At 45.4% G+C, this 21352-nt stretch overlaps 1 protein-coding gene across 1 annotated transcript; it reads right to left on the reverse strand.

The window, feature by feature from the left end:
• Positions 1-4681: 4681 nt before the first annotated feature.
• BHLHA9 (basic helix-loop-helix family member a9) lies at positions 4682-8827 on the reverse strand. The gene is made up of 3 exons (XM_007520471.2): positions 8131-8827; positions 7485-7587; positions 4682-5538 (listed from the first exon to the last, which is right to left on the reverse strand). The coding sequence occupies exons 1-2, from the start codon at positions 8788-8790 to the stop codon at positions 7543-7545; spliced, it is 705 nt and encodes a 234-aa protein (XP_007520533.2). The 5' UTR covers positions 8791-8827; the 3' UTR covers positions 4682-5538; positions 7485-7542.
• Between the last annotated feature and the right edge of the window lie 12525 nt (positions 8828-21352).

Genomic DNA, 21352 nt, shown 5'->3' on the forward strand with positions numbered 1-21352 from the left:
CTTAGAGATTACACAGGCTCTGGTGCTAAATATAAATATTTATATACAGGGGTCAGGTGGATGGGGTTGAATAGTTAATTTTATTCACAGAAATTTTTCAATAATGAAAGCTACTCACTGCCCTAATCCAACTTTCTAGTCCTTTTCTCTACAGTGACACCATTCTCTCAGACAATATTCTTATCCAACTTCAGGCTAGCTATCAAACTCAAGCAAAACTATCATAGTTGTGTGCCCCCAGGAACATGTCTAGAATGGAATTCCTACCTTTCTTCTACCTTAAGATCGCTAATCTCCTCTGTTCTGTTCCTACTTTTTGGTTCCTGTTCATTAACCAGTTTGTCTCAACATCTGTCCTACTACCTTCCAGACACCAAGTTACAGATGCTACCATGATTCCATCCTGACTTCTCTTGGCAGACAACCTCACAAGTGTGTCCTGGAACCTCACCACTCCAGAGCTCTGGCCCACTGGGGAAAGATAGAAACAGGCTGGGGGCATGGATCAACCTGCCAATACCCATATCCAGTGGAGAAGCAATTACAGAAGCCAGAACTCCTACTTTCTGCACCCCAAAAACAACTTTGATCCATACTACCAGCGAGGAGAAATGATAGGAGGAAGATAAGAGGACTGTGCACTCCAGCTCCATCAGCACCCAGAGAGAGAGAAGGAAAAGGAGAGGGACATATGGAGGTAGTAATGTTGTGAGTGGCTTGGAGGGGAAGAGAGAATTGGATCAGGAAGAAAAAGGGGGCAATTGTGTATAAATGTAGGCAGATAGTAGTAGAGATGATGGTTGGTCCATGTCTATAACCTTATGTGAACTGTGGCGGATTGCAGTGAGGAGACTGAAGATTCAGAATTCTGGTGTTGGGAGTGGTATGGATTTAAATCCCTGTTGACATGTAATTTTGTAAAATAAAATTTAAAAAGAGAATAAAATTAGCCCCAAAAGGTTTTTTTAACTTAATAAAAAAGAGGGGGGGGGGAAACAGAAAAGAAAAAAAATCCAGAAGTTCCCAAGGGCCCAGGTGGCCCTGGGATATGGGGTTTGGGGACCCAGGTTTGATTGGTTACTGGAGGGATCTGGGCTCCGTGCGCCACCTAGTGGCCTAGTGGTGCATGGAATAATCAATCATGTGGGAGGAAAAAGGAGAGGCAGCCACAAAGAGTTGGTAGGTGCACACCCAAACCCTACAAAGTCAGCTGCTCCTATTTCAGCCTGCTGTTGCCACATACCCCACCCCAATTTAGATCTTAAGTGGAGTCTAACAGGCTTTATTTATCATGCAAAATGAGCCTGGCTTTGTGCAGTGTTGCCTGGAAATAGGTTTTTATAAAATGCTTTCAGGTACAAATTGGAGTTCTAGATTTTTAACATGTGGAAAACTGTGGCCTCATTTTTCTCCCTTTTAAAAAATTTGTTTATGTTTATATTACAGAATTACATGTGAACAAGGGTTGGAACCTATACCATTCTCACCACCAGAGTGCTGAATCTTCAGTGTCCCCACTGTGATCCACCACAGTTCCGCTAAGGCAGGGTTTGAGCTTTCTCTCCAGCTGCATCTTCACAAGGCCTGCCTCTCTGCCTGCCTATCTCTGGGGAGCTGGGCCGTGAGCCGGGGCTCTTAGATCAGGCTCTTCCTGTTCTCTTCCTCTCTCACAGCTAGCTGGCCTTGCTACTTTGTGATGAAGAGCAACTAAAAGGTTGCTCACTGGGTAGAGTGCATGCCTGATCCTGTGTATGGCCCAGACTCCAGCCCCAGCACTGCAGGGATGTGCCACCGCACCAGGGGAGACTCTGGAACTATAATACACTTCAGGGGGTTAGGTGGTGGATCATACACCCAACTGGTTAGGAGCACACAGTACCATGCACAAGGACCTGGATTCCAGCTCCTGATCCCCACCTGCAGGCGGGATGCTTCACAAGTGGTGATGCAGGTCTTCAGGCCTCTTTTTCTCCTCTCCCTCTCTATCCCCTCCTCCCCACTCAATTCCTCACTGTCCCATCAAATAAAAACAGACAAAAAGAAAGGAAGAAAGAAAGAAAAGACAACTGGCCCAGAAGTGATGACATCACACACACAGGAGCCAGTCTCTGTGGGAAAAAGAGATTGAAATGATTCTCCTCCCTTTTCCCCTTCCTCATTGTGTTGTGAGGTCCTCCAGGCTAGGTGCAGTCAGTCAAAAGGCTCACAGTTACAGCTGACTGCATGGCCACAGTAAGATGCAGTGCCCAGGGCATGTCCACACCAACACTTATTCCAGCTCTGTCATCTCCAGCCTTAGCACACACTAAGCACAGAGGCTGCAGATAAGCAAACAGTGGAAGGGATAGAGCTGTCCTGGGCTACCCTTTATCAGGTGTGGGGGCCGGGCGGGGGGAGGGAAGCAAACATCAGAAGAATGCGTGAATCTGAGCCTAACCCAAGGGGCAGAAGTAAAAGCTCTCTCATATCTCTGTACTCATTCCCTTCTGACCATTGGCACCTGGTTGGGTGTCAGGAAATACTACAGGGCAGGAATAAATAAGCAAATTCTTCTCATTGAGATTTTCTTGGGTATAGTTCACCTTGCACCAGAGGCTACAGTACCCTTCTGGTAAACACACACACACACACACACACACACACCTCTGCAAAGTGTGAGGAGAACTTGATTTGATCATTCACCCAATCAACACTTGTTTCACATCCAGTGAAGTGGGGTCCCTCCTATAGAACCCACTGAAGACATTCCATTCTTACTTAGTTCATGCCCCTCCTCTTCTTTGGAGGGTAGCTCAAGGAGACAAATCTTTCACATTTTAAAAACAATGAAGAAACTCATAGGCATGAACCATATTTACATCCCTCCAAGTTATTTCAAGGTCTGTTTGTCTGTGTATCTACATGCTTGTCTACAATGTAAGCAGTAGATACAGGCCATTTGGAGATCTGCTTGTTGAATTCTCCATTGTTTTCCTTCGTTAGAATACCAGTGTTTTGCCTGCTTGTGACCCAGGTCTGAGCCTGGCCCCCACCTCAGTAGGGGAAGTTGTTGCTGCAGTGTCTTTCCCTCTCTCCCTTGGTCTCCACGTCTAACTCTTTTCTAGCTGAAAAAGTCAACCCAGAGCAGTGTTTCTTGCCTGGTGGTGGTGATGAGCAGTTGCTCTGTTTCAAGTCTCTCACTCCCATGGTCAGTGGCACAGGACTGCCGTTTATTTTTATTGCCTCTAGGCCTATCCCTGGGGCTTGGTGCCTGCATGATGAGTCCACCACTCCTGGCGGCCATATTCCTTCCCCCACCCCTCCCCTTTCTTTTTTACTAGATAGGACAGAGAAATTGAGAGGAGAGGGGAAGTAGACAGGGAGCGAGGAAGAGAGATACCTGCAGCCCTGCTTCACTGCTTATGAAGATCCCCCCCCCCTTAGGTGAGAAGCAGGAGTTCGAACGCAGATCCTTGTACATAATAAGTAACGTGCTCAACCAGGTGCGCCACTACCTGGGCCCCTCACAGGACTGCCTTTTTTTTTCTTTTTTAATTTATTTGTTATTGGATAGAGACAGAGAGAAATTGAGAGAAGGGGGAGATAGAGAGGAAAAGAGACAAGGTGGGGAGCCAGGGGTTTGAGGACTGCCTTTTTGCACTTTTTTTTTCATTTCCTTTGGATTGCTGCTGGTATGCATGAGACCCCTTCTGTTTCATTTGGTTTAAATCCCCCCTGCTTAACACTATTCTATTTACATAACCACTTCATTCTATTTACATAACCACTGTTAACAAGTTCCACCCTCCCTCCAGGGCATTTGTGGTTCAGTGATAGGATTCTTGCCTGCTCCGCCCCCTCTTTGTCACACTCTGATTTTCACCAGTCACTTTTCTCTCCACCCTCTCTATGTCACATCCTGTTTCCACCCTACTTGGGAAGTATATATAAAGACAGCATTGTGAGTTTTACAGTACTTTACCTAGAGTTTAGCTTAGCTCGGCTGCGTCCTGCACGAATAAAGAGATACTGCCTACAGCTCAACCATGAGTCCCTGGTCATCTGTTACCCGCCTGTGAAGCCAGCCTGGCGAAAACAACCTAACCCGTCGAAAACAACAGATTGCCACTTTATTTTTATGATAATTTTAGTATATTAGTCTCTCAAAAAAGGGAACAGAAACATGTGAAGATAGAATTCTGTGAATGTGCCCTTTTGACATTCCTAATAACACTGACTCTCTTCTCATTATTAGTTACTTTTGCTGATATGTCTCATTCATTAAGAGAGAGAGAGAGAGAAATGAGATGTTGTTTCCTGTGATTCAGGCAGTGAGTATGTCAGAAGAGCTTGGAAGATGCTAATGTCTTAAGGGAAGCCAAGAGATTAAGTGTATGAGAGCCCTTTGTGAGCTGTCAAGCTGCGGAAAGTGTAGAAATTGAAATCATTATCCTCTGGCTTTTGAAAATGAACTCTTGGGCTGGGAGATAGCTCACAAGGCCCTGGGTTTATTCTCCAGAACTGTAAAAAATAAATTAACTTGATGACCTCACCAATATGTCCTGGAACCCCACCTCCCCTGAGCCTTACTCCTCTAGGAAAAAATAGAAACAGGGAGTCTGGTGGTAGTGCAGCAGGTTAAGCTCAGGTGGTGTAAAGCCCAAGGACCAGCGTGAGGATCCCAATTCAAGCCCCTCCCCCACCTGCAGGGGAGTCGCTTCACAGGCGGTGAAGCAGGTCTGCAGGTGTCTATCTTTCTCTCCTCCTCTCTGTCTTCCCCTCCTCTCTCCATTTCTCTCTGTCCTATCCAACAATGACATCAATAACAACAATAATAACTACAACAATAAAACAAGGGCAACAAAAGGGAATTAATAAATATTAAAAAAAAGAAAAATAGAAATAGGCTGGGAGTATGATCAACCTGTCAACAACCATGTCCAGTGGAGAAGCAATTACAGAATCCAGACCTCCAACCTTCTGCACCCCATAAAGATCTTTGATCCATCCTCCCAGAGGAATAAAGAATAGGGAACCTTTCAATGGAGGGGAGGTCATACAGAACTCTGATGGTGGGGACTGTTTCTTATCCTACAATTTTGTCAATAATTATTAAATCACTAATTTAAAAAAATAAGTGACTCTTGGGCTGGGTTGAGAGTACGTACATAGCACACAGGATTTACACTTCCTCAGGTTTCCTATCCGGCACCATCAATAGCCAGGGCTCATTGATGCTCCAGTTTAAAAAAAAAAAAAATGAAGTGTATGATATGTGAATAACATCTCAATACGGTTTCTATAATTAAAAAATGTTTATGGGCTGGGGAGAGAGCATAATGATTATGCAAAAACTTTAATGCCTGAGGGTCTGAGGTCCCAGTTCAATCTCTGGTACCACCATAAGCCAGAGCTGAACAGTGCTCTGGTAAAAAATAATAATAATTAATCAATTAATTAATTTTACAATTTAACTCTCTCCATTGGACACTCCTTGAGTCTTAGCCTCTTCCATACAGAAATCTCTCTCTTATTGTGCGAAGTTGTACTCCTCTTGTCCTAAAATAAAGAAAAAGAAAAAGAAATCTCTCTCTTTAGATATAGAGACCCTGCATATCTTTAAGACATGACTTTTTATAACTTCTTATGTAGATGTTTTCCCTTCCCAATTTTCATTTAACAACTATCTCTTCACTATTTTCCTCTATATTTCCTCTAGAGGATCACACATTTCTTTAATAATCACAATTTTTTTTCTCTTCTCAGCAAACTGGTTGGCTGGATATAATCTTGGGAAGCAGGTTTTATAAAAATCAAACAAAATGATTTAATCAAATAAAACCTGGAAGGTGCTGAACTAAAGCTTTTCTGACCTAGGAGGAAGTGAGTCCCTGTTAGGTTGATACATATATGCCTGAACACACAATATTCACACAGGTGATGTTAGCACATAATGTGTGTTGAAAACTCAGTGCTAGAGAAATACAGATTAGCATGAGGACATGAGGAGCTGTATATTCAAACACCGTGATGATTATAGCTAAGGTGTTGCAGACTTTAGATCAGAAAACATCTGCTTTCTCTTTTTAGTGCAACCTGGTAAATATAACATCTTAATAGCTTCAATTCAGTGACTCTTTATTCCATGCAGGCATTATGCTAAGTGCTTTAAATGAATTATCACATTTAATGCATACAATAGCCTATACTGTTAAGTACTTACTGCATCCCATTACGTGGACAAAGGCACCAAGGCCAAAACCATTTGTGCCCGGTCATTTGGCTGACCAGCAAAGAGACCTAGAAGTACTTTCACATTCCTCCCTTGAACTCATATGTCCATGCATACTCATGCATCTACCTACAGGTGCAGACACCCTCATTGTTTGCAGGCTGAGACTGCAGCATGCAGAGAGAGAACCCTCAACTCTTTTTGTCCTGGAATTCAGAAAAGCAGGACCTGAGGCAGAATCACTGTCCAGGCTGGTCTGTCGGAAGATGGTAATAATATACAATACTAGCAATTTGCAGGACACCTTCTAATTGCCAGAAATTGTCCATTATGAAGGAATGTTAATCCTCAGAGCGACCCTGAGGTAATATAATCTGTGTCTCAGGTGAGGAGCTGGAGGCCTAGAAAGATTAAGAAACACCATGGGTCACACCTGCAATAAATGACAAAGCAGAGACTGGGTTCCAGGCTGGTCTTTTTCTTTCCTTTCCAATGACAGCCTGTGGCTCTGCCTCTCATGAGAGGGGACAGTACCATGGGCAGGTCAGGGAACAAAAACCTATATTTTGTTTCTAGTTGAACTCCATGATCTGTCTGCCTCAGAGTCAGAGCCTCCCAGGGATCCATGCCACAGCCATCTGCCCTGTGAAACTGGGAGCCTGTAGGCTGCGAATAGGTGGCCAAATAGGTCAGTCAATGCCTTGTGCCACCACTGGGTCCCTGAAAGTTCTTAGCACTCCTGGGTCCTAATTCCACCAAGAAGCACCTGCACCATCACACTCCTGAGACAACACTCTAGCCTGAATCTCATATTCCAGATGCAGAGTAGCTCTCCAGACTTTTCTTGAAGGTTGCCTATGCCTCCCATTTTTTCAGCAGTCTTGGCCTGAGACTTGACTTCCCTCAGTTTTCTCTGCATAATCTTCCCTGGATTTCAAGTCTGTTCCTCATTACAGAGGTCCTGGCTGGTCTACACTTGCCTGGGAGCTCCATTCAGCTATGGATTGGTACAGGCAGAATTTACTGACCCCAATTCTCTGCCCTGCTCTCCACTATCTCCTGTGATTGGCACAGACTACCTACCTTGCAGCCCTCTCTCCCTCGTTCCGCATACATTCACTCACTCCAGACAGTAGCTGTGCAGACAGGCCAGAGATTAGGCAGACCGGGCTCCGCCCCTGCTGTCCAATTCATGTCTTCACCCCTGTGTCCCTCAAGTGTAGGTCCACCCTTGGGATCTTGCCACGAGCCAATGCCCCTCCCAGAGACCTACCTGTGGGCTTCAATCCCCGGACTGACATTTCGGGGTGAGCCCCCAGGCCTTGAGCCCCTCAGGCCTTCTTGCCACCTTGCACCACCAGGCCTAGTGCAGAGACCTGGTAGCAGACAGAGACGATAGCTTTTCCTTTTTATTTGGCATTTTCTATGGTCTCTCACACTTGGGGCCTCAGCACAGGCAGGGGAAGAGGGCCCCACACTGTTCTGTCAGATTAAAGGAAGTGCCACCCACACTCACCCCCCCCACACAAGTGTCCCTGCTCCCAAAGCACCCATTCCACTAAAAAGCAGCAAGAGGGGGAAAAGGACTCAGAGACATAAGAAGACAAGAATTATTTTCCAAGAGGAGTTCATTAAGTCCAAATATAAGGGAGCTAAGCTCAGCTCAGAAGGGTCTGGCTCCTTTCTCAGAACTGCCAGCCCTGTTTGGGATGGGGCGAGAAGTGTCACAGTTTCTTCCTTTCGACTATCCAAGGAAGTTCCTTCCCCCTCAGGTCTCAGCTCACTCCCGTCTTGCTCGGTCTGGCACCTCTGAGCACCATTCCCTTCCTAGTCGCTCTGCCATTGCCACTCCCAGGGGCTGTCCTGTGGGCGGATCAGAGGAGCTGTGGGCCCAGCCCCGGACCCGGGCCCGCACGCACGTGGTTCCGCTGGCAGGGAAGCAGCCTTGTGGACGGCAGCCCCGCACACCGACACCAGCGCCAGCCCTGCGCCTCCACCGCCGCCGCCCAGGGCCGCTCCGGCTGCGTGTGCGGGGAACAGGAGGCGCAGCGCTGCGGCACCGGACCCGCTCTGTCCCAGCGCCTGGGGCTGGGTGCACAGTGCGGCTGCGCGGGCTGCGGCGCGATGGGATCCGCGTCCACTGCGCCCCCCGCGCGCGCCGCCTGGCGGTGACACTCCAGGTGCCCACAGGGCCAGCGGGGCGCCGGGCTGGCTCGCAGCACTAGCGAAAGCGCGGCGATGCGGTGGATGGCCCTGCGCAGAGTGGCGATCTTGGAGAGCCTCTTGCCCCCCAGGTCGTGCCGCAGCGCCCGGCGCAGGGCGTTAAACGCCTCGTTATAGTCCAGGATGCGCTTGCGCTCCCGCACATTGGCCGCCATGCGCCGCGCCTTGGACCGCACTGGCCGCGCGCGCTTCCGGATGCCTGGCACCTCTGCCTCGTCCAGGCCGCGGGGGGACCCTTTCCCCCCCAGCACCCCAAAATCCCGCTTGGCCTCCGAGCAAGAGACTCCCAAGTCCTCAGCAGATTCCTCGACCTCTTTCTGGTGTCTGAGGCCTGGTCCTGTCTTGCCTGGGTGCATGGCCTTTTCCCGAGCCCTGCTGCTCTGGCTTACGAGGTTGACGGGATGGCTATCTCTTGAGCATCAGCTCCTGCAGGCTGGACACTCCCTGGACAGGCCCTTTCTAGCTAGGCTTTATGGCACCACGTGGCTCCCCACCCTCCCCATCCATTCACCTCCCCCCTCCTGCTTTATGACCTGCCTCTAGGTATCCAGGTAAGTTAGGGAGGGAGGAGGAACCAAGAAGGAAGCAAGCAAGTTAGGAAGTGTGCAGATTCTTGCAGGAAAGGATCAGACAGGGCTGCCTGGCCAGGCCTAGAGCAGAGCCCCAGCCACCACAAAGAACTTGTTCTACCTCCATCTAGGGCCTCTCTGGGATGGCTGGGTTACACATTCTTCCAGACAGTGTCAAATCTGACCTCTGGGCTCACAAAAAGACTGCAATGGTCTTTGAGTGTGTTTCAAGAACCTTCAAAATTCTTGTCAATCCCACTAGTCAACCACAGAGCTGTCACAGAGGAAAGCATGACTGTATAACTGTCCCAAAGGACTGAAGGATACGCCAGGTCCCTCGGGTAAAGTTGGACCTGGGAGAAGTTTGCTGGGATTCTGTAAGTATACTAGGGACATCTGTATTTCTGGGGTTCTAATCCCCTAATCTGTCATGTAGATAAAATTAATAAGTGAAACAAAGCAACTCAACTTGCTGGAGAGTGTTTTCACTACACACACACACACCTTCCAGCAGTATTCTACAGAGACTATGACCCACAGATGTCCAGGCAGTAGTGTCCACATACCCAATTCAAATAATAGGATATCATTTGTGCTAGTCTCAGAGTGGGAGGCCAGGGATTCAGGTTATTAAAGTCCAGGCAGTCTGTCTCCTAGTGTCACACTCCTTAGCCACCTTTGTTCCCACTCGGATCCCATGTCCCTTTAGCTCCTCTGCCACTCCAGAGACAGCTGAGTCTCTGCTCTGCTCATCGACTTGGCCCAGCTTCTTACAAAAGCCCGAACCCTGGACTCAAAGGTGGGCAGTCCAAGAGGAAGCAGAAAACACACACACACTTTTCTCCCTCCCCATCCTCCACCCTTCCAACCAGTGGCTTCTCTCTGAAGTTTTCCCAGCCAGGGCACAGTTAGACATACATATAAATGCTTTCAGAGAATTCAACTGGACAGTGGAGACCCTTTTCCCCATTTTACTGGAGGGTTATGTTTTACAGTACAGTTATTGATGAGGAGACCCGTTCTGATAGGTGCTAGCTTTGCCATTAATTTGATCCATGACCCTGTGCCAGTCATGTCTCCTCTCTGCCTTGTAGTTTCCTTCCCTTTACAAGGAAGGATAGTCTCTGCAAAAGAGGGCACACAGAACCAACTGCATCTGTGCACTGCCCAGTGCGGAATAAAAGTAGTCTTTGTTTGAAGTTATTGAGATTTTGAAAATGGTGGCAGCAGAGTATTAAAGTGAGTTTGAGGCCTTTCTAAGTAGCTGCTTGGGTCCTATGCCCATGAAGCTGGTCCTGAGCACAGGATATAGCATAGTGGCAACAGGCATAAGCTTGGGTCACAAAGACCCTGGGAGAAGTTCTGAGCCTCAGTCTTCTACTTGAAAAACTAGGTGATATCACTGACAGAAAATTCAATAAAAAGGAATGTGGTAGGGGGCCAAGCGGTGATGTACGGTTAAGTGCCCATATTACCATGCAAAAGGACTCCGGTCAAGTCCTAGCTTCCTACCTGCAGGGGGAACATTTCACAGGTGGTGAAGCAAGTCTGCTGGTGTCTACCTTTTTCTCTCTACCTGCCCCTCCCCTCTCAATTTCTCTCTGTCTTGTGAAATAAAATAGAGGGGGAGGCAAAAATGGCCACCATGAGCAGTGGATACATGGTTCAGGCAGTGAGCCCCATTGATAACCCTGGTGGCAGTAAAAAACAAACAAACAAACAAAAACAAGTGGCAAAGACTGGGTCTCTAGAAAGCTGTGTCTGGATATCTTGAAGATGACCTCTGTGAGTGTGACTTTAACAAGCTTCCCTCCTTGTGGTGTTCCCTGGGAACCCGTGACTCACAGTGAGAAAGAAATAGGTGGATGAGGGAGTTGGGCTGTAGCGCAGCGGGTTAAGCGCAGGTGGAGCAAAGCACAAGGACCGGCATAAGGATCCCGGTTCGAACCCTGGCTCCCCACCTGCAGGGGAGTCGCTTCACAGGCGGTGAAGCAGGTCTGCAGGTGTCTCTCTTTCTCTCGTCCTCTCTGTCTTCCCCTCCTCTCTCCATTTCTCTCTGTCCTATGCAACAACGACAACAATAAAACAACAAGGGCAACAAAAGGGAATAAATAAATAAAATAAATATTTTATAAAATAATTAAAAAAAAAGAAATAGGTGGACGAGCCTAAGACATCTCCAAGCCCAGAAAAATGGAGGTAACGTACCTAAGGGAGCCTTCCCTTCCCACTGACCTCTGGACAGCCTCAGGAGGGGTGTGTGGGATAGGACAGGATTCCTGTGGCAGGAACTGAAGAGAGGGAGGGTATCAGTCAGTAACAAACAAGCTTAAACTGCTTCCAACAGTATTCTTCCCTCCAATGAGAATTCACAGCCCATCATGGACATTATGTTGTTAAAAAACAATAATAAAAAAATAATAATCATCATCTCAACCATATTGGTAGTAATGTCTGTCAAGTGCTTATTATAGTCCAAGCAAAGTCCCCTAAGTGTTCCTTCAGCAAGCACAGCTCAACCTCTCAACAATCCTATGTGGAAGGTCCTGTTGTTATAATACCCACTTTACAGACAGGGAACTTGGACTTGAAGAGAGTTAAGTAATTTGACTCAAATCAGTGGGCTGAGTTATGGGCTGAGGCAGGAATTCAGACCAAGCAGTGTGGCTCCTATCAGGAGATAAAAGTTCTTAAACCCTCTAGGTTAAGTCTGCATCCTTGTCTCACTGAGCACCTCCTCCCAACATCCACAGCGCCCACTGACCACCTGTCATCTGTGCTTTGAAACTAACGGGGAGTATCTCAGTGACAGAGCATTGGGCATTCAAGCCCAAAGCCTCAGGTTTGGTCTGTGGCACTGTATATACCAGAGATAAATGGTGCTCCAGTCTTTGTCATTCTCTGTCTCTTAAAAATAATTTTAATCCCACCTCTCCAGAGCCCTACCCAATTAGGGAAATACAGACACAGGCTGGGAGTATGGATTGACCTGTCAATACCCATGTCCAGCAGAGAAGCAATTAAAGAAGCCAGACCTTCCACTGTCTGCACCCTATAATGATCCTGGGTCCATACTCCCAGAGGGATAAAGACTAGGAAAGCTTCCAATGAAGGGGATGGGATACAGAACTCTGGTGCTGGTAATTGTATAGAATTGTACCTCTTTTATCCTACAATCTTGTTAATCATTATTAAATCAATTAAAAAATACAGAAAAAATTAATTTTAATCATTTTAAAAAGCATAGAGTCCAGGAAGCTAGTTTGCTCTATTAAAGCTGTGGTTCTCAAAGTCTGGTTGCAATGGCAGTAGCATTATCTTAAAATTTCTGAGTATGGGGCCCATGCTGGCTTACCAAGTAAAGGACACGCTGTATCTTGAACAGGGATCTGGGTTTGAGCCCTGTCACCACCACATAAAGCATCAGGCAAGAGCAAGCCATAAATCAGTGCTATGGTTTCTCTCTCTCTCTCTCCCTCTCTGTCTCTCACCTGCTATTTGGAAAGAAAATAGTGAGGCCATGCAGTCAGGAAGTTCCTGTGAAGCTCTGGCAGAAAAAACAATTAGAAAGAAATTTCTCGCATAATGGTTATGCATAGAGACTCTCATGCCTGAGGCTCCAAAGTCCCAGGTTCAATCCCCCACACCACCATAAACCAGAGCTGAGCATTGCACTGGTTAGACTAAATAAATAAATAAATAAATAAATAAATAAAATAAGAAGAAGAAAGAAAGAAATTTCTCAGATCCCAGCCCAGATGTATTGAATTCTCATATAAAATAAAGTGATTCAAAAATTCAGAAAGATATAGATTAGTGCTTCCAGGATCTGGCTCAGTGGTTATTAAATTTTAACTAGCATCATAATAGTTTTTTTTTATTTTTGCATTATACACATAATGCTTTGAATACAGCAATTCAAGTCTTACTCAAGGGCAATTTGATTTTTTTATTTATTTATTTATTGGGGAATTAATGTTTTACATTCGACAGTAAATACAATAGTTTCTACATGCATAACATTTCCCAGTTTTCCATATAACAATACAACTCCCCACTAGGTCCTTTATCATCCTTTTTGGACCTGTGTTCTCCCCCACCACACACAAACGCCAGTCTTTTACTTTGGTGCAATACGCCAATTCCAGTTCAGGTTCTGCTTGTGTTTTCTCTTCTGATCTTGTTTTTCAACTTCTGCCTGAGAGTGAGATCATCCCATATTCATCCTTAGTTTCTGACTTATTTCACTTAACATGAATTTTTCAAGGTCCATCCAAGATCAGCTGAAAACGGTGAAGTCACCATTTTTTATAGCTGAGTAGTAGTCCATTGTGTATATAGACCACAACTTGCTCAGCCACTCATCTGTTGTTGGACACCTGGGTTGCTTCCAGGTTTTGGCTATTAACTGCCAAGAACATATGTGTACACAGATCTTTTTGGATGGATGTGTTGGGTTCTTTAGGATATACCCCTAGGAGAGGAATTGCAGGGTCGTAGGGTAGGGCCACTTGTAGCCTTCTGAGAGTTCTCCAGACCAACTGACATTCCCACCAGCAGTGCAGGAGGGTTCCTTTGACCCCACAACCTCTCCAGCATCTGCTGCTATTACCTTTTCTAATGTATGACATTCTTACAGGAGTGAAGTGGTATCTCATTGTTGTCTTGATTGCATTTCTCTGACAGTCAAAGACTTGGAGCATTTTTTCATGTGTTTCTCAGCCTTTTGGATCTCTTCTTTGGTGAATATTCTGTCCATGTCCTCTCCCCATTTTTGGATGGGGTTACTTGTTTTCTTGTTGTTGAGTTTGGCAAGCTCTTTATTTATTTTGGTTATTAGCCTCTTGTCTGATGTATGGCATGCAAAGATCTTCTCCCATTCTGTGAGAGGTCTCTTTGTTTGGGTAGTGGTTTCTTTTGCTGTGCAGAAGCTTTTTAATTTGATGTAGTCCCATAGGTTTATGCTTGCCTTAGTCTTCTTTGTAATTAGATTCGTTTCATTGAAAATGTCTTTAAAATTTATGCGGAAAAGAGTTCTGTCAATCAATATTTCCCCTCTAAGTATCTGATAGTTTGTGGTCTAACATCCAAGTCCTTGATCCACTTTGAATTTACTTTTGTATTTGGTGAAATACAGTGGTTCAGTTTCATTCTTCTGCATGTTTCAACCCATTTTTTCCAACACCATTTGTTGAAGAGACTTTGCTTTCCCCATTTAATAGTCTGGGCCCCTTTGTCAAAGATTAGATGTCTCCCCACCTGCAGGGGTAGGGGTCACTTCACAGGTGGTGAAGCAGGTCTGCAGGTGTCTTTCTTTTTCCCCCTCTCTGTCTTCCCCTCCTCTCCATTTCTCTCTGTCCTATCCAACAACAATGACATCAATAACTACAACAAGAAAACAAGGGCAACAAAAGGGAATAAATAAATAAATAAATAATAAATATTAAAAAAAAAGATTAGATGTCCATAGGTGTGGGGGCTCACTTCTGGGCTCTCAATTCTATTCCACCAGTCAGTGTGTCTATTCATGTTCCAGTACCAAGCAGTTTTGATGACAGTAGCCCTATAATACAATTTGAGATCTGGGAGTGTGATGCCTCCAGTTCTGTTTTTTCTTCTCAAGATTGTTTTGGCAATTCTAGGTCTTTTCTGGTTCCAGATAAACGTTTGTAGCATTTGTTCTATTCTCCTAAAAAATGTGGTGGGAATTTTGTTGGGGATAGAGTTAAATTTGTGTATGGCTCTGGGTAGTATATTCATTTTAATGATGTTAATTCTTCCAACCCATGAACATGGAATATCTCTCCACTTCTTTGTGTCTTTTTCAATTTCCTTGAGTAGTGTACTCATAATTTTCAGTATACAAGTCTTTCACTTCCTTGGTTAGGTTTATTCCTAGATATTTTATTGTTTTTGTTGCTATAGTAAACGGAATTGATTTCTGGATTTCAACTTCTTCTAACTTAGTGTTGGGCAATTTGATTTTTTAAAACACACTTTCCTTTTCTTGCATTTTACTTTAGAACATGCTCCAGGTATGTATGGAAGAACAGTAAAGAAATTCATCAGAATAGCCATGCACACCGCTCAAAAGGAACCACACTGTTATTAAAAAAAAAAAAAAAAAAAAGATGGCCTGGAGAGACAGTATAATAGTTATGCAAAAGGGCTTTAAGCACCTGAGACTCAGAGGTCCCATGTTCAATCCCCAGCACTGCCGTAAGCCAGTCAGTGCTCTCTGGTCATTATCTCTGTATCTTTCTCTCTCATTAATATTAAGTTTAATTAAAATCAATTAGAAAAAAATGAGATTGAGCCTTAGATTTTTCTACTGGTCCTCAACCGTGAATCTTCAACTCAACAATTAGAGGAGGTTAATAAAAGCAAAATCCACGCAAGGCCCCTGCGTAAGGATCCCAGTTCAACCCTCCCCCACCTGCAGGGGAGTTGCTTCACAAGCAGTGAAGCAGGTCTGTAGGTGTGTGTACCTTTCTCTCCCCCCTGTCTCCCCCTCCTCTCTCCATTTCTCTCTGTCCTATCCAATAACGACAACAATAACAACAACAATAACTACAACAATAAATTTTTTTTAAAAAGGCAAAATCCAATGGGCAAACAGCACAAGTTTCCCTTCCAGTTTTCTGGTGTTGCCTGCAATTCCAGGGCGGTTCCCCACCCTTCCCTACAGCGATCTGGGATCACCCCATGGTTCCAGCTTCATAATTCTCCGGCCACACTCCGTTGACAAATGGTCAGAGCTCCAAGAGAGAAGCACCCCCGCACCACCCGGCCCCTTTGGCCCAGTCCCGGGACTTCGAGGCCGCAGGCCGCCACCCCGGGGCGCGGCTCCCCGCGGGCTGACTTCAAAGGCGGGCGGGGCACAAGAATTTCCGCGGCACCTGCAGAGGCGGCGGGTCGCCGCCTGGCTCCCATCCCCCTTCTCCGGGCCCGGCCAGGAGGAGGGGCCGCCGGTGATTTAGAGCCAGGCGGTTCCGCAGCAGCCGCCAAAGTGCCAATTATGGCTTGGCTGGGCCTGGATTTCAGAAATTCCTGTTCGTCCTCTGGAAGTTCCCGCTTTGGTTTCGCTTTAGGGAGGGCACACTCGCACAGCAGAGTCAGGGACTGAGGAACCCAGTCCACAGGGCCCTGAAATATTCCTGGGAGCTGGCCTCCTGGAAGGCAGTCCTGCTCACTGAGACTCTTGGAATTTCAATAGGATGGGGCAAATTCAAAAGAGCAGACTTGGGCTTACTTTCAGACTCTACCCCTTCATCCAGTCAGTTACTCAACGAAGATGTATGGAGTGCCTACTATTGTTGGTGATGTAGAGTAGTGAATAAAACAGACAAGCGCCTTGCTGGAGGTCAGGAGAGCAACTAATAAGGAAATTGTGTAGTGAGTACTAGTAGAAGTGTATCAGGGACTGGGGAAAATAGCAAAATGGTTGTGCAAACAGCTTTCGTGAAAGCGGAATATGTCTATATGGGGTAGGGGGAAGGCAGGGGCAGGGAGAGGTCACCTGAAGGGTAACATCTGAGTGAGGACTTCAAGGAGACAAGGCCATACAGCTAAATAAAGATGTAAATAAAAAATAAGTGGTCTTATTCCAGATCCCAAATAATCTGCTATTCAGGAGGTACAGAGGAGTGTAGATGAAAGACCAAGAAATGCTCTGGCTTTAGACTAAGAAGGAACAAGTGAGAAGCGCTTGATTCTGGAATGTTGTTTTGCAGGCAGGGGTCACATGCCTGCATGAAATTGGATGAAAGAACCCCAGAAGCAGCCTTGGAGGTGGCACAGTGGATGAAGCATTGGAGTCTCAAGCATGAGTTCATGAGTTTGATCCTTGGTATCACATGTGCCAGAGAGATGGCTCTGATTATTTCTCTCTCTCCTCTATCTCTCATTAATAAATCTCCCCCACCTCTCTCTTTCTGAGAAAGAACCCCAGAGATGCAGAACTAGGCTGCTAAGAAAAGGATAATAACAAGAACAACTTAACCTGGAATATAGCTCACTGGTAATACATATACTTTGCATGTATGTGACTTTGGGTTTGACATCTAGCACAGACACACACACATACACACCAAATAAACAGCAACTAAATTTTCTTTATTACAGCTCCAGAGCCTCAAATGTCCACTGCTCCCAGGTCAGCTTTTAAATTGTTTTTACTTCAGATAGAGACAGAGGAGAGAGAGACATAGGAAAGAGAGAGAGGAAGGGAGGAAGAGGAGATAACCTAGCACTTCTCAACCATCCATGGAGCTCCCCTGGTGCTGTTTTTGATGAATAACTAAATATTATTTAAGGGGAAGGTAGATAGCATAATGGTTATGCAAACAGACTCTCATGCCTGAGGCTCCAAAGTCCCAGGTTCAATCCCTCGCACCACCGTATGCCAGAGCTGAACAATGCTGTGGTTAAAAAAAAAAAAAAAAGAGTCCTGCGGTAGCGCAGGGGGTTAAGCACATGTGGCGAAAAGCGCAAGGAACCACGTTAAGGATCCGGTTCAAGCCCCTGGCTCCCCATCTGCAGGGGAGTCGCTTCACAGGTGGTGAAGCAGGTCTCCAGGTGTCTATCTTTCTCTCCCTCTGTCTTCCCCTCCTCTCTCCATTTCTCTCTGTCCTATCTAACGATGACAACATCAATAACAACAACAATAATAACTACAACAACAATAAAAAGACAACAAGGGCAACAAAATGGAAAATAAACAAAAAATTCTAAAAAAAAAAAAAAAGAACCTGCTATCTTACAGCCTTTAAGGGAATCGGGCAGTAGCACAGCGGGTTAAACGCATATGGTGCAAAGCGCAAGGGCCGCTGTAAGGATCCCGGTTCGAGCCCCCGGCTCCCCACCTGCAGGGGAGTCGCTTCACAGACTGTGAAACAGGTCTGCAGGTGTCTGTCTTTCTCTCCCCCTCTCTGTCTTCCCCTCCTCTCTCCATTTCTCTCTGTCCTATCCAACAACAGATGACAACAACTATAACTATAACAATAAAAATCAAGGGCAACAAATGAGAATAAATAAATATTTAAAAAATAAATATTATTTTATTTAAGTGCCTACTATGTGGCAGGCACTACACCAGAGCTTTCTGTGCATTTCACCCACACAACTCTAATATGAGATAACTATCCTGCTGAGTGTGTGCGACATCACTGAATTCTGGCACTATCTAACCAAAGCCAGCGTGAGGCTCTACAGGTAGACACAGACCACTGACCCCATCTCAGTCACCTAACACCATCCATTTTACAGAGGAAGACACTGAGACACAGAGAAGCTAAATGATCAACCTGGATCTCAAAGCTGGCAAGCAGCAGGTAGATAATTGGCTTGGGAGTAAGAAAGGAGAAACAAGAAGCTTCCTTCCTCTCTGCTTTGTATTGTCAGGATTCCTGGGTGTAAATAACAAAACCTTATTTGGTTCTGGTAAGTAGAAGACAAAGTTAATGGGTAGCACTCAAAAATCAATGGATAAAATTAAGTTTGAAAAACTTAATGACATTACAGAAATGATAGGCAGCTGAGTGGAACCTCAGACACATATTTGTAAAACAGAGAAAGGTACTATTGATAGTACTGCTTCATCAGATTTGCCATGAGAATTAAATTAGACATGGTTACACTTCCAGCACAGGACCTAGCTCCTCTAAGATGCTGTGTGGATTTTAACTTTCTCCTCCTCCTCCTCCTCTTCCTTCTCCTCCTTTCCCCACCAGCCTGGTCCTGCAGCTGTAAATCATCCAGATAACCAAAAGCATCTTTCTCCCTCCCACTCCAGTACCAAGCTCCTCCTCACCTCCACCCACTAATAACCTGGTGATTGGCTTCTCATTAAATAAATGACAAAGAGGCCTCTGTAGCTTTAGCTAGAGTCTAATCAGCCTCCCATCTGCCCCAGGGGGCAATCATGGGCTGAGCAAGACTTCTGGATACTGGGGCCCTGGCTTTGTGCAGGTGGAGGGGTTCTGTCTCCCTGTCTCCAGAGGCAGGGTGCTACTGTGGTGGGGAGGGAAAACAGGGCTCCCAGGCAGTGCTTGGGAGGCTGAGAGCCAGGTGTCCTCTCAAGGAGCCACCTCTTTCCTCTGGAGGTTCAATTTTCTCATCTGTTAGGTAGAAATAAATAATTGATAATACCTACCTTTGTAGGTATAGTGTCAAGGTAGAATGAAATCAATCAAATGGGGATGTCTTTTTAAAAAATGTTATTTATTTTTAATTAAAGAGAGACTTTGATTTTGGAAAGATGCAGAGAGATCAGAGCACTGCTCAGCTCTGGCTGAGGGATTGAGCCTTCATATGTAAATTTCTAAAACAAGGAAGGTGTTGAGAAATGACAGCTGTTATTGCTATTGTCATTGCTTCCCACTGCTTCTGACTTTTAAAACTTGGTCTGATTTCCCAGCTTCATTTGGTGAGTTGCTTATTCTATCTCTAGTGATCTGGAATGCCACACATATGTGTAATGCAACCTACAACCACCTCTGCTGCATGCCCACCTGATCCTGCAGTCTCTTGGCCTCCTTGCTCATTTTCAGAATTGTTGTGTTCTTGACCTTTGATGCTTATCCATGGGAATCTTAGTATCCTTCTGTTTAGTGTAGTCATCCCTATTTTTCTGATTTGTTTATATCTCTCCTTTGTACATGTCTTTTTCAAGGTGGTTCTCTCATGGTGAGAAATGGTTCGGGAGTTCTAGAATTCAGATGCATACTCCATCATGCACAAAAGGGAAGAGAACCATCCAAGTAGGTTACTCCTGAAATCCTGACCCATAGAAACTATGAAATAGCAAGTGCTATTTATTGCTGGTTTTGTCTGCTTGTTTGTTGCCACAAGGATTATTGCTGGTGAATGTGCAACTCCACTGCTCTCAGCAACCACTTTTTCTCCTTTCTTTCTAGTAGAGACAGAGAAATAGAGTGTAAAAGAAATGGGAAGAGAAAGAGAGATACCTGTATCACTGTTCCACTGCTCATAAAGTCCCTCACTGCTACAGGTGGGGACAGGTGTGTCTGTGTGTGTGTGTGTGTGTGTGTGAGGGGGACTTGAAGTTGGGTACTCATCCATGGTAACATATACACTCTACTGGGTGAGCTACTGCCAGGCCCTGTATATTGCTGTATTTATTTATTTATTTTGGATAGAGATAGAGAGAAATCAGTAGAGAAGGGGAGATATTGAGGGAGGGAGAAAGATACCTGTAACACTGCGTCACTACTTGCAAAGCTTTCCCCCTGCAGGGGGGAACCAGGAGCTTGAACCTGGGACCTTGTACATTATAACATGTGCACTCAACCAGGGTGTGTCAACACCCAGCCTCCGTTCATTGCTATTTTTAAGCCCAAAAGTTTTGAAGTAATCTGTTACACAGCAACAGACAGTGAATACAGCAGTCACACCACTTCCTAGCCTTTCCTGCAGTTGCGTGAGCTGTCATGAGAATGGCAGAGGATATGATGTATACCATAATAACTCCTCATCCACAGCCTCCACACTTCTTCCCTTCTTCCTGGTAGGAGAATAGCCTGGGAGGCCCATGGCTAAAGATGGCAGATCCACAAGAGGAAAAAAAGCCTGAGCCTTCCCATGCTTGGAAGAAAACTGACCAGAAAACTCTCTGACCAGGAATGCACACACTGAGTGATGACATTGAGGTTTGGGCATTTATCTACCACAGAATATAATACCACCTTAACTAATATAGAATTACACCTTATCCTGAGGGATAAGAACCCCCCCGTGGATGTCTGAAACTGTGCAATACTGAACCTTATATACACTATGTATCCTACACAAGCACCTATGATAAAGGTTAATTTATAAATTATCATAGCAAGAATAAGTTATTTCTTTGCTCTTTATTAGCTGTGGAATCTCAGACATTCCACCTGAGAGTTTTTTTCTTTTTTCCTCTGCCTGAATTGTCCTTTAGAATTTCCTCTAGTGAAAGTCTGAGGGTGATAACTCTAGCCTTTATCCCCCCTCATTAAAGTAAATAAATAAATTACTTTTTTTCTTTTTTATTTATAAAGAGGAAACATTAACAAAACCATAGGATAAGAGGGGTACAACTCCACACAATTCACACCATTAGGACTCCGTATCTCATCCCCTCCCCTGATAGCATTTCTATTCTTTATCCCTCTGGGAGTATGGACCCAAGGTCATTATGGAGTGTAGAAGGTGGAAGGTCTGGCTTCTGTAATTGCTTCCCCGATGAACATGGACATTGACAGGCCAATCCATACTCCCATCCTGTCTCTCTCTTTCCCTAGTGGGGCAGGGCTCTGGGGAAGTGGAGCTCTAGGACACATTAGTGGGGTTGTCTGTCCAG

Source organism: Erinaceus europaeus, chromosome 12, assembly GCF_950295315.1.
Source record: "Erinaceus europaeus chromosome 12, mEriEur2.1, whole genome shotgun sequence".
In the NCBI taxonomy this organism is placed as follows: Eukaryota; Metazoa; Chordata; class Mammalia; order Eulipotyphla; family Erinaceidae; genus Erinaceus; species Erinaceus europaeus.